The 14,713-nt window shown below is 32.4% G+C and overlaps 1 protein-coding gene across 2 annotated transcripts in view; it reads right to left on the bottom strand.

Moving 5' to 3' along the window:
* LOC129232963 (snRNA-activating protein complex subunit 3-like) overlaps positions 1 to 14,418 on the bottom strand; it is a gene marked incomplete at its 3' end in the record, with an annotated part of 28,507 nt that extends 14,089 nt beyond the window's left edge. For both annotated transcript variants that reach the window (XM_054867052.1, XM_054867053.1), the window contains 3 exon segments: positions 1,310 to 1,406; positions 12,042 to 12,125; positions 14,241 to 14,418. In XM_054867052.1, the coding sequence (XP_054723027.1) occupies positions 1,310 to 1,406; positions 12,042 to 12,125; positions 14,241 to 14,404 (345 nt within the window). In that variant the 5' untranslated portion in view covers positions 14,405 to 14,418.
* Between the last annotated feature and the right edge of the window lie 295 nt (positions 14,419 to 14,713).

Here is a 14,713-nt window from a genome sequence, read left to right as displayed (position 1 = left end):
TGGTTTATCCAATCATCAGATTTTCACCATGAAATATGTTTTACCTAGGCCTTAAATACCATTCAGGCGTCTGAGGCTGGCACCCTGGTCAATGAAAAGAAATTTTCCCACAGTATCATAAAAATTTCTTTTTTCAAAGTATTTGTATTCACTCCCTTTACATTTACACATCATTTTGTTTAAGCTGCAATTTGTTATGTAATATTTTTTAATTTAACCTGTTTTTTGATAAAGAGAAAAATAAATTCTGGGATGTCTTTTGAAAATTACAAATAATTTTTAATTAGTACAGACTGTAATGGTATTTCATAATTAAATATATTTATTGACTGTTCATAGGAAGCAGAAAAAAATTGGTGTGAAAACTTGCAAGTTGGTCCATGATTCTATTAAATGTCTTGTTTACAAATTCACCCTTTGGTATATAAAAACAAAATGAGAACAATTAAAAATGAAGGAGAAATAATAAAATTTTGCAATACTTCAAAAAGAAAATTTGAACAATAAAAAAGAATTTAATATATAAAACTTAAATCATACATTTATTAAATATGCCTCACTAAATAGCCAACAGAATGCTAAGGTTTTATCAACAAATCAATTTCTTATTTATGTCTAAAAATACATTTCATTTTAAAAGTTATGTATTTGTAAGGGTTTTTTCACATGATATTTAGAAATACATTTTTTGTAGAAATACAAAAAAAAAAAAAAATTGTCTGAGAGAACAAAAAATGTAAAATTTGCTGACCCGTGAAAGTTAGGATATTTTGTAAAAATTTTATTGTGAGGTCCTTTGTTGTGGAGGCCCCGGGGCAGTAGCTCCGCCTGCCCTCCCCTTAAGCCGGCCCTCGAAAAGGTTCAAACAAGGGCTACTAGACTAGTAAGAAGACTTTCAGATTTAGATTATGATATCAGACGGCTTAGTTATGTATAACCTGGAGCAAAGGAAAGTCAGAGAGGACATGATTCAGTAGTTTAAACTTATCAAAATGAAAAGGGTTAAGTTTTACTATGGAAAGCAGGGCGAGGGGTCATTGTTTTACGCTATCAACACAAGGGGGTGAATAGCTTTAAGAAAGCTACTGACCATCATTGGGGACTAATGAACTGACTAGGACCAGCCAAGATGGGTTCAAAACCTGTTGCTGGTCATAACATTTGTATTTTTAAAAACGTTGTGACAAAAAGTTTCGTTAAAAATTTACTCTCAAAAATATTTATAAAATGTATTTTCCTCATAATTTTTACACTCAAAAACATGAACACTCATAAATAAATAATTAAAATCAATCCATCAATATAATACCTGATGAGGAGGAAAATTATAGTTCCTGAAATGTTGATAAACCTGTTTGTCATACTTCACACTACTATTTCTTTTATTCAACTCTATTTTTTGCACGCTAAAAAGAAACAAATATTGAACAAAATTAATTTGCTTCATAAAATTCACATGACTCTAAAAAAAAAATTTTGCACTCTGTTAATAAAAAAAACCATGACTAAAACAAACATTTCGTAAATTAAGTTTTCATAGAAAAATGGAACTTAAAAATGTAAGAGGGAAGTCAACGGGAGCCATCATCAAAATTTTTGATGCCATATGCCATTTTCAAATGGTTATTAAATCTGTAATATTAAAAGCCGGTGATAAAGTCTAATTTTGCAAAAAAAAAAAAAAGTTTTAAGAGTCATGCCCCTTTCCCTACACTTCTTTTCACCCCCCACTTTTTTGGTGCACTAGCCACCTATAGTTGCCTTAATGTATACATTGTAAAACATATGCATTTTTTTTCTTCCCCATTTTTCATATTCACGGTTATTAAGGATAATGACTAATACAAACTCATGAATTTTTGCCGTTTCATATTAACCAAGTCCAACCCGTATTTCATAAATCCACTCATATAATAGTAAGCAGACCCCAAAGTTGTTTTTTGGGGAAAAAAGATAGGAAATAAGAAATTAAAAAATAAAAAAGTAGGAGAAGTGGAAAAGAAATCACGAAAAAAAGTAGGAAAAAAAGGAATAGATAGGAGGATCAGGTGGGGTGAAATGGGGCGGATTTTGTCTATTTTTTAAAATGATGCCATTTGCAAACCCATAAACTTTTTTTTGTACTTTTTTCAAAATTTCTTCTTTACATCTGATTCTTCCCCTTTAATTTAAGCTGCTTCTCATTGAAATTTGTTGTCATTGACAATCTGAAAATTGCAATTAAAGTATCTGACCCATTCCACCCCACGGTGGGGTGAAATGGGTTTTAATGGGGTGAAATGGGTCATTGCAATAGAAACATACAATAACTAAGAAATTATGACCAAAACATAGCTGAGAGAAATTGTTTCCAAAGAACCATTTATTTATTTTAACATATTCAACACTAAAATATTTTGAACTAAAACTGAAAAGTATAATGTCCGCAACAATCTAATTCTGCTCATTCAATGTCTTCAAAATTTGGCATCTAGAAACAATGTAGGAAAGATGTAGTATTTGCCCGAGTTGGCTTTTTGTAGAAAATTTACGCTGTTGTAATCTTGGTCATTAACTTTATGTCAAGTGATCAAAAAATTCTTTTGATGATTTCTTGCCCGTGTATTAGACAAGAACCCATTTCCCAGGTGTTAGTTCTTGCATAAGTAACTCAGACATTCCTTCATTCAAGAGTTGGGTTTCATTCGGTTGCTGCTTTTTAGAAGATGTCCAGGCTCTTGCTTTCGTGAGCAATTCTTGCTTTCTCTTACATAAGTGGCATGCCGATCTTTTTTCAAAATTCCTGGCTCACTCTATGCCAAGAGTGCCACAATTGCATTTTTCAGAAATAGTCTTTATAAATACCTTAGCAACAATGATTGTATCTTTCTATCAAATGGGGAATCGCACTTTGTAGAGTTGAAGCAATACATTTTTCTTCTTCACTTAGCGTTGTACCTTTAACCAACCTTTTCGACTTTGTGCGCCGGAGACCCATCTCCTCGATGTTTCTCTTGGCATATTATATTTCCTTGCAGCTGTAGGAATTGCTAAATCACCTTCAACTTAAAATTAGTGCAGCATATAAATCATAGTCTGAATTTTTCTTTTCCCTTTTTCTTACATACACCCCAGGCATTTTCATTGAATAAATAAAAAATTTGGATTAGGAAAGAGTAGGTAGGTAATAGGTTGTAAATCTGTAATATTAAAAGCCGGTGATAAAGTCTAATTTTGCAAAAAAAAAAGTTTTAAGAGTCATGCCCCTTTCCCTACACTTCTTTTCACCCCCCACTTTTTTGATGCACTAGCCACCTATAGTTGCCTTAATGTATACATTGTAAAACATATGCATTTTTTTTCTTCCCCATTTTTCATATTCACGGTTATTAAGGATAATGACTAATACAAACTCATGAATTTTTGCCGTTTCATATTAACCAAGTCCAACCCGTATTTCATAAATCCACTCATATAATAGCAAGCAGACCCCAAAGTTGTTTTTTGGGGAAAAAAGATAGGAAATAAGAAATCAAAAAATAAAAAAGTAGGAAAAGTGGAAAAGAAATCACGAAAAAAAGTAGGGAAAAAAAGGAAAAGATAGGACTGCACACACGTCAAGAGGAAACAAATGTAACATAAATTTCATTTTTAGAAGAAAAGATAAAGTTAATAACATAGTATACAAATAATATTTAAGATAATATACAAATACAATAGACATGATTACACAAGTCAAGGGGAAACAATCAAATCTAAGATACATTTTATTGCCAGGAGAAAAGAGATTTTTTTATTATAATTTTAATAACATGCAGAAACTAGGTTAAGGAATGTGGAAATGTATTTGTATATTCAACTTTAAAGTTAAATGTAAAAATACATTTCCACATTTCTTAACCACGTTTCTGTAAATTTACTTTCTCATGAGCGATATTCAGGTCTTTAACGGAAAAAGGTTTTTGGCTCATGGAAATATGTATGGTTCATGTCCATCAGGTTTTTTCATGCAATATGTATACTAATATCATAAAGAGAGAGAACGGATTTTAAAGTGTTTATATGTTCGAGGTAATCTCCGGAACCCAGGGTTTGAAAATATCATGATATTTTTGAAAATATCAAAAAATATTTTTGAAAATATCAAAAATATCCGATATTTTGATATATATCGGATATTTTGATATGTATCCGATATTTTCAATCAACCCAAACTAAAGTCTTCAAAATAGTACATGCATCCTTAAATCACTCTTTATTTTCTTGTATTATAATTGTATATGTAGACTAAAAATTAATGCTTCTTTCATAATGTATATCTAATATTTCATTTTACATTTATATCAATTTTAATGGAGTTAATTTAGCATTAGCTGTTTAACTCATTTTTCTTCTGCTAGCTACTTTTACAGTAATATGATTCAAAAATAAATAATATGCATTATTCAGTGCACAGTAGTAAGACATTTTCTTTTTTTCTGAGAAATTTTTAAAATTTAACTAGGCACTTTTAATATGAATTAAGATTGTTACATTACTAATAATTTTAGGAGTATAAAATACAAGTAAAAAAAGATTATTATATTACTTTGTCATATTACTGATGTATTATGCATCATAAAAATATAGTACATAACTTTTTGGTTTTTTTATATAAAAAAAGAACAATTTAATTATGATTAATATACTTTTTATATTGAAAATACCATGGTTGAAAAAATAAATATCAAAAATATCATGATATTTTCAAAATAAATATCAGATATATATTGTGATATATATCATGATATATATCGGCAAACCCTGCCAGGGTTTGAAAATATCATGATATTTTGTGATACATATAGGATATTTTAATATATATCTGATATTTTCAATCAGCACAAACTAAAGTCTTCAAAAGAGTTAATGCATTCTCAAATTGCTCTTGATTTTAAAAAATTATTATTACAATATGTGGACTTAAAATTAAGGCCTCTTTCATTATTTATATCTAATATTTCATTTTACATTTCTTTCAATTTTAATAGAGTTAATTTAGCATTAGTTGTTTTACTCATTTTTCTTCTGTTAGCTACTTTTACACAGTTATATGATTCAGAAATAAAAAATATGCATTAGTCAGTGCACAGTCCTAAGACATTTTCTTTTTTTCTAATCAAAATTTAACTAGGCACTTTTAATATGAATTAAAGTTATTACATTGCTAATAATTTTATGAATATGAAATAAAAAAGGAATATTATATTACTTTGTTACATTAATGATGTATTAATGTGTCATAAAAATGTAGTATATAACTTTTTGGTTATTATTAATAGCAAATAACAATTTTACAATGGTTAATGTAATTTTTATATTGAAAATACCACAGTTGAAAAAATAAATATCAAAAACATCAAAATATAATGATATTTTCAAAATAAATGGATATATATCGTGATATATCTCATGATATATATATTGACTGATATATATCGGTAAACCCTGACAGGGACAGATCCAGAAATGTTTCACGGAGGGGGCAGTTGATTTTTTTCAACTTACCTCTTACTATGTATCTGATTTATACATGCTTAGAGGGGGGAGGGGGGCTTCAACAGCATTTTTAGCTAAAACAACTAAACTATGGAGATTTAGCCAAGGAGATCCCTGATCCAATTATTTTCCTTTTCTGTTGAAAGAGATATTCTAAAACTGTGTTTCACAACTTCAATTTTGTAATAATTCCGTTGGAATGTTTCAAAACCCCCTCCTCATAATATCGCCGAAGGTAGTCTAAAATTGCCTCTTGAAACCTATGTTCCGAAATGTTTCTTAAAGGAAGATTCGACTGCATTCCATTCCTTACTGTCCACAAAAAGGGCCTACACTTGTGTTTTAGGACTATGGAAAAATTGCTAGGACAAGGTTCCTCAAAGGAGAGGCGATCGCCTCATCTCCCCTCCCTTGTATCCACCCTTGGCAATGAAAACTATGATTTTGTTTTATCTTTAAAAATTTTTAACACTAGTATCAGGCCAATTATTTCGAATTTTTCCAAAGAGGGATGGGTATATACTCAAAGTAAGGGATACAGTGGACGCCGGTTAATTGAATCAGCCTCTTTAATGAATCCAATTGTCAAAAACAGAATAAAATCCAGCTTTATTGAATTAGCCGCTTTATTGAATCAGCCGCCTCATGGAATCAAAACTGTTTAGAACAGATGTGATTCTTACAAAGCAGCGGCCGCTGTACAACTTGATGTAAATTATGCTAAAAACCAGCAAAAATCATGCTGACTTCCATGTAAATACATTAACTTCCCAAAGCTAGGATGGCATTTGACCAATCCTTACCTAATTGATAAACTGGCCTGGCTCCTGGGGTAGGCGACGGCCTAGGGCAGCCGATTTTAGAGGCGGCAAATTTCGAAATTGCCCTTTTTTTTTAAAGTATGAAATCTGTTTCAGCATCATAAAATTCACTGCTTTGATGCTAAAAAAATAATAATAATTTAGAATGTGTACCAGTGCTTAGAAATGCAAAACATAGTTTGGAATTCAACAAGAAATTCAATTTAGTTTTAGAGGAGGCAAATTGCGTGATTTAAAAGTCTTTTGAAAATATTAATACCTTTTTCAGTGCCTAAGTTACACTACTTTAATGTTAAAAAAGATAATTTAATGTGTGTACCAGTGCTTGGATATGCAAAACCCAGTATGAAATTTAACTAGAACCTCACTTTAATTTTAAGCACTTTACAATTATTTTAATTTTATTATTATATTATTATTCAGTGGGGGGGGGGGCATTTGTCCATATTGCCTAAGGCGGCAGAAACTGGAGCCGGCCCTGTTGATAGGCATGACTAGTATTAATACCCTATATCAATATTACAGTATCACATTTTAAAATATACTGCTGAATACTAGCATTGTGTTTTGGGTCTGGTATTGCAACCAATAACAACAATCATAATGAAAAAAATCTGAAATATATGAAAATATATATTATATGCTAGAGGACCAGACAGATGTTGTTCTGTTCAAACTTTGTGTTAAAAAATCTCAAAGTGTTTGAACGGCTTTGTCGAAAAATTTATAAAAAGAAAATGCTTTTAAGATATTTGCATAGGCGGATTTAGGCCGAAATATTTGGGGGTGCAACAATAACAGGGATCTGGGAAGGGGGGGGGGGGGTATTCCCGAAATAACAAGGCAGTGGCGAAATCAGAAAATAATTTTAGAGCGGGACACACTTTTAAGTCTAAACAAGAAGTTCTGTCTAGGACTAAACGAGCCTACTTTCCCGTATACCAATATCGACTTTCTAGTACCTGATAAGGATTCTCAAAATTAGCTAAAATCGTAAATTGTTTCAAACATATTTTTTTAATAATTTAAGCTGATTTCGAGAAATAAAGTATGCCTCACTCATATGAAGAAGTAGATACGTAAAAAATAAATAAAAAGAACAAATAAAATAGCAGCACCTTTTAAAGAAAGCAGCTAAACACATTTTTTCCATCAAAAAAAAAAAAAAAAATCTTCAACCGCTTTCAAAAAGGAAAAAAAAAAGAATTCAAATTAAAAGCTCATTAAAATAATCATATCAATAAAAAAAATCGTTTGTTTTTCCCCCTGTTGCCAAAAAAAATTTTAAGAATGAATTAATGTACTTTCAAAAATAAGTAAAAACAATAAACTGTCAACTTAAAGAAATAATTTTCATTGTCAAAAAAAAAAAAAAAAAAATCGTCTGTGCATATCTTTATGTAGAAACATCAAGGACTCCAAATTTCTCCGACAAAAACTGAATACATAAATTAAAATTTTAGCTTGAAAATAAAATCAAAACATATATTTAAAACAATTATTTCACAGTAAAAACCATGGCTGTGGAGTCAGAGTCGGAGTCCATCTGATTTTAGAAGTTTTAATTTGAAAGTTTTAAATTCAAAGATTCGGAGTTGAAATCGGTCATTTCCCCAAAAAGTCCGCAAGTCTGCCAATATATGCAGAGACGGAGTAGGACTTATTTGATACAGGAGTTGGAGTCAGAGTCGAATATCCAAGTGTCGGAGTCAGCCATTTTTCCTCCGTGCATAAATTTTTGCCAAAGCTACGAAGTCAGATTCAAAGTCGGAGTCCGAGTAATTTTTGGGCACAGGAGTCGGAGTCAGGAGCGCCAAAATTGTCAGAATCGGGAGTATGTCGTCAACAGTTATTTCCAACAAAGTTTGTTTGAAGTAAATCCGTATTTAAGTTCGAAATCTATATTGACTTTCAGTTTCCCCTTAACCGCTAATGTTAAGAGATTTGGAACTGTTCAAAATTGAACAAAAACTTGTTCAAATCAAAAAGATATTTTCGATACATGTTTTTCATCAAAAGCTTTTCCCTACAAAGTTTGTTTGGAGCCACTTCGCTTCTAAGTTCAAGATTTATTTCTGATTTGAATTTCCCCGTAGGCGCTAATGTTAAGATTTTTTGAACCGTTCAAAATTGAACGAAAAATTGTTCAAATCAAAAAATGAATTATGGGAATGAGATGTCCTCGCCGAGACCTTTCTTACAAAAAAAAAAAAATTGTTCGAATCGGACTAGTCATTCAAAAGTTATTAGGGGGGGGGGGGGCAGACAGACAGACATTTTTCCCCACCTCAATACCCTACTTTCCAATTCTTAATTTTTCAATATTTATCAAACTATCTTATTTATTTTTGACTTTTTTTTGTTTTTCGGGATATTTTTAAGATGTATTAAGCCTTCTTTCATGCTTTTTTTCTTCTTTCTCTGACTTTTACTGGGAAAGTAGGCTAAAAACGCGATGTAAACCATATTTAGTAAGATTAAGGGATGGGCAATTCTTAACATTTCAAACTGCAGAAAAAGTCTTAAACGAAAGTCGATATAAAGAAGCAATGGGTGAATCCAATTGGTTTGGAATGGGATTCACGCCTCAGAAAAAATTTGAAATAGTATTTTTGAAAACGCAGTTTTACAGTTCTTGGTGATATTTTAGGGGCAAGAAAGGTACGTGTGGCTCCAAGACTATTTTTAGAAATTTTATTCTTATAAATGTGATTATAGTCCATATTTATAGTTTGGGTTACGAATGAGACTCATAGACTGTCTCCAATCAATTTTTTGAAAAGCAGCTAGAAATACGTACCCCTCTCCCCTCCCCCACGCTACCTCTTTAACTTTTCATAATTGAAGTTTCAAAAATACTATGGAGGACAATTTTTAACGCTGTTACCGGACGGGGTGTTCTGGAGCTCTCCCCTGGAAAATTTTCGAAATTGTAGTCCTAAAAGTGAAGTTCTTCTGCAATACTCCATGGTATTAAAAAAAAAGGATTCTCCCACTTAAATATTTCGAAATAGTAGTTTTCAAGACCAAAATATTAACACTCTTTGATGATATTAGAGAAAGGGGGTCGGAGGCCCTTGTTCGAACTTTTTCTAAAATTAAAGTCTTAAACACATGAGTGTAAGACCATATTTGGTAACGTTAGGGACACTGCAGTTTTTCAAAACTGAAGCTCCAAAAACGCAATTTTAAAGGATTTTCGATGTATGATCTTCCTTGGAAATTTTGCGAAAGTGAAGCCCAAGAAACGAAATTTGAGGTACTTTGTAATAACTTTGGCGGGAGAAAGGGCTTTGGAGAAGAAAAATTTTGAGGACTAATAGAAAAAATTAAGTAGAAAATATAAAATATGAAGAAAAAAAAATAATAAGAAGAATAATGGAATGATAGAAAATATGAAAAAAAAAGAGGCGGAGATATGAAAGAAAGAGGATTGTGCGAGGAGGGGGGAGGAGGCACACAATTCGCCGCCAATAATCTGAAGCTGCTGAAAAATTTAAATATCAATATTTCTTTTTGAAAGAGAAATGAAGATTTTTTCCCAACATTCTTTTTTTTTCTTCGTAAAATAACTGCGTCTTCCCAAACTGAGATCTTTTCTTCTCTTCAATAATAAAGAATATTTTTTTAAAGCATCTACTCAGCATTTTGTGGGGAGGGTCACCAGTCTTATGCCCCCTCCCCCTGGATGCACCACTGCAGCAAAATGTCCGGGAGTCCTCCTTCAAAAATTTTTGAAAATTTACTTTAAAAATGTTGGTTCTCGGTTGATTTCGGTGCTGATTTTATTGATTAACTTTCTTGCAATAGCCATGTTTTTTTTTTTTTGGACTTTATTAGCCATTGTTGTTTTAAAATAGAAGAATTGATAATGGTATATGAATAAATACCCAATTACAGAACATGCAATTATTGCATACAATAACACAGCACTGAACAATAAATTGTTTGAGAAGTTTCTTCATTTGCATGAAATTATTTATTTGGGGTTTCTTTTTTTCCAAAGGGATAAAATTACTTTAATTCTTAATATGAGCACAAATACGTTTTTCTTGCACTAGCGACGTGTGGTGATACACTGGATTCAAGTAAATTTACTAGTATATAGCAGCTATGATTTTTCCCCCAACTGCGTTTCTGAGTGAAATATACTAAACTAATTTTTTTTTCAAAACCCAACCAAAAGTTTTGGGGGTGCGGCGCACCCCCTGGCACCCCCATAAATCCGCCTATGGATATTTGGTGTCGCAATGCATACATTTATTGCAACTTGATTTATCTAATGTCCACTGAGCAGTTGTTTTATTAACTATATTTTCTCGCCTAATTGAAACATCTTCATATAATGCACAGTTATTTCTTCAGCCACACTCAAGAGATAAAAATATTTCTCAGATATTTAACGTAAAAAACTAACAACCCAGTATATCCAGAGCAAATGGAAATCTTGCTGCAACGCCTCAGATATCATATGAAAAAAATTTAACTATTGAAAAGTTATTGTTTAAAAAAATTATAAAGGTAAAAACAATTCCTTGAATAAGAGAAAATCACTCTCCCCTTACCCCCTTTCCGATATAAAACAAACATATTCTTCAGATTAAATGACTAAACACTCTTTAGAAACCAAAAATAATTCTTTTCAATTTGAAATATCTTGCCAAATAAACAAAAGTACATTAAATTGTATTAACTGTAGCATTAAGATGCAACGTAATCCCGCAACTCTAGTGTTTATCGGCAAAGTCGCCAAGCCACCACGCTACTGTAATCCAGCCGATTAGTGAGCAAAGTGAACTTTGATCGATTAGCGGTCTGGTCTTTTGAAAAAAAATTTAATACCACTCTTGCGCTGAGCTCGTATACTTGAATTATTTTCACATATTGATTTTCATATATTTATTCCTCCCACCAAAGATAAAAATTTTCCACTGTACAAATCTACACTCTGTACAGAACTACCCTGTCTTGATTCACAAGAATGGAAATAAAATTAGTTTCTTCTATAAATTCTACCATTTTATCCTTCCATAATATACTGATTTGTTTGATAATCCTTAAATTTTTCTTGCCAGTATCGCCAAAATTCTGATGGATTTGAGCAGAGAAACAAATGCTGCTATGTAAGGCAATACTTTCTGATTATTTGATTAGGAAAATCTGAGGCAATGATCCCATCACATGTTTCAACTACGATGACAGGAAGACACGTTTGAAGTAAACCCAGTGAAATAAACCAGATATCTTCCAGTACTTCACTTTAAAATACATCACATAACCTAAAAGATCATTGCTTTCAAGAAATGAGGGCTTCGCTCTCTCTCTCTACATTTTATCTATCCTCAATTGACATATCACTGTGGGAAATTTTTACTACAAAATGCAGAACTGGCTTTCTTATTGTCCTTTAGCAACAGGAGAATTTATTTCAATTCTTGCTCAACAAGAGGTTAAAATAAATATTAGTCATCAAGGAGTTATAACCATCCAATGTTTAAATAAATAAATTAACAAAAACATTTTGGACTCAATCCATCGCGACTCTGAACCATTCTCAGACCAACTTAATTACACACAAAAATTTGATCAAAATCGCTCCAGCCCTTTAAAAGCATTATGACTATAAACAAACGCACAGAAGAAATATATATATTAAGATATGTATGAAAAGAAAAAGCTCACAGTATAAAAAATTCTACATACATCAGTGTCACCAACTCTACATCTTCTGGAATTTCGAGGAATCTGGAATATTCATATTCTGCTACTTCAGGACAAACTTCCAAGCTGTAATGTATTTTTCAATATTATTACAAGTAAATAAATAATGAAAATTCAAAACATGATTTTGGCAAAACTGATGCATGTTTAAGACACCTTGGCTGTCCACAAATCAACCAGAACCATTTCCAGTTGATTGGTTGCAAGTGGCTTGCACTGGGCTTTCGTTACGAAGACTGCCATTGGTTCCACAGCTAGCTTGGAATGGTGTCATGCAAGTGCGACTTGAATGACGGAATGGCAGAAAATCGCGTTCTCAGATGAGTCAAGCTTCTGTTTTTCCAATGACAGTCCCCACATACGAGTGTTACATCAATGAGGAGACAGGTCTAATCTGGCAGCAACTGTGGAGCGAGCAACCACTCGACAACGTGGCAGCATGGTTTGGGCTCAATTGCATATGGTACCATGCATAGTAAAATAAAAGTCAAAGTATCTACACACATAGCTCAAAACTATCTGCAGGAATGAAAATCAACATGCATTGGGTAGGTAAAATTGTTAGTAAAAAAAATGTCTTTTGCTTTCAATCATGTATTCGTGAAAGCAATAATAAACATTTTTCATTATTTAATCGTCAAATTTTGAAGATAATCGGTATTTAATATGGATACTATTAAAATGCACATATCTACAGCAAATGTATCTGCATAGTATCAAATGTATCTGCAGACAGCATGCGTCAATAGTATCTCGCTATGCTACCATGTTACTTCTAGTTCCAATTCAAGGTACTACGATGGCAGAACAATATTCTGCCATTGTAGGCATATGCTGTGGCCGGTGGCAATCCCTTACTTTCAGAGGGTGCTGAATGCAATTTTTCAGCACTATACCATACAACCACACAGTGGATGCATCTCCCAACATGCTCTACAGGGTGTACAGATGCTTCGCCAAGTGTGAATGTGATTGGACGCCATTTTCTAACTCTGTCCCTGCCTTGTTCAGAGGACAAACTTTGCTTGACAGAGAATAAAGAGCTTCAGACACCATCCACACCCTTATTGATTCTATACCTAGAGGTGTTTCTTCGTACATTGTCATTCGTAGAGATCCTACATCCTACTAAGCCAGCGCTGTTCTCGTTCTGTAATTTGAATATCGGTTTGAAATAAAGATCACTTATGGTTCCTTGCTGTCTCCGTCTCTTTGCCAAATTTCATACCTTCTGAACCGTTCCTTCTTGAAATAGAAATTTGACTACCAGCAACAGGCTCTGCCCGCACCCCCCCCCCTATTTTTTTCATTAAAAAACATATATTACTCCACAAAAATTGAAGATATGGCAAAATACACTTATAGTAAACAACTTTAAAGACACATGGTTTGAGTCCTTTTGCAAAAAGTGGGTTTAAGTTTTTTAAACCAAAACTTTGTACTTAAGTCACATTATGGTTAGTTTACAGGGGAGGGGAATTTTTTTTTTTTTTTTGCCTCATAGGACGCATGCTTGTAACCCTCGTAAAAAAATTGAAAAGGATTTTTTTAAAAGAATTACGTTCACATGGCTCGATGAGGAATAGGCTTCTACATACAATGCACTAATTAATAGAAAATCACAAGTTTTGCACTTTCCTCAGTCTAGCGCTGAGGTACAGAACTAATTAGTTTAACTGAGAATTTAAAGCGAAATCAGATTTAAGGACCTTTTTGCTAGGTATGCTCTTTTTTTAAACAAATTTAAATATATAGGATCCCTTCCGAATTTAAGTCCTGAATATGCACACTGAACATGTATTGGTATAGGAGGGCTAAAAGAGTCTTATACAGTGCAAAAGGGGGTTATGGTAACATAGTGCAGCAAATCCTTTACAAGGAAACCTTGGGGATACACATGATTAATTAATTGCTACAGTCACAGAAACTGTTTAATAAAAAATATTGACTAATATGTACGCATTATAAATGTTTGAGAACGAAAGCAATTTTCGATTTTGAAAACCACTCCCAGAACCTTTCTCTAGGTGGGCCACTGAAAACAGTTGCGCTCGACAAAACAATAGATACACAAGCACTGTTTCAACTATCGAGAATGATTTTTTAATAAATTGACAAAACACTTCGAACTTATTTATGACATTTTTATTTTTTTATTAGTGAATTGACAGGAAAACTTACCTAAAAGTCGAGTCTATTTCCTTAAACATATTTTCGGTCAAAAAACTTCCATGTTCAAACAAGGCATTCCTATTCAACTTATAATTCCATTCCTCAACAAAGCGCTTAACATTTGAAGATTTTGATATCCAACCACGCTTGTCAGCTTCATGTACAATATCCATCTTTTCGTGATTTCCCTCTACTACATTTGTTTTTCGAAACCGAGACTACGACAACAAAATGAAATGCGAAAATTTCCAAATTTTTAAAAAATGCGGCATTGTCCCGCAAGGTAGCGCTGTTGTCTCTAGTTTACTCAGATCTGTACAAAATACAACATAGTTTTTGCTTTCATGCTGGAAAGAAAGTTTGATAGTTAGTTTAATAGTAAAATACAGGATCAAATCAAACATTTTCAACTTGTCAGTAGATATTTCCTTCTTAAAGTTTTCCTTTTTGGCTAAGGAGAAGACAAATGCGTCCTCTACCGG

Source organism: Uloborus diversus, unplaced genomic scaffold (genome assembly GCF_026930045.1).
Source record: "Uloborus diversus isolate 005 unplaced genomic scaffold, Udiv.v.3.1 scaffold_1407, whole genome shotgun sequence".
NCBI classification, from domain to species: Eukaryota; Metazoa; Arthropoda; class Arachnida; order Araneae; family Uloboridae; genus Uloborus; species Uloborus diversus.
This window is presented reverse-complemented; position numbering and strand designations above follow the sequence as displayed.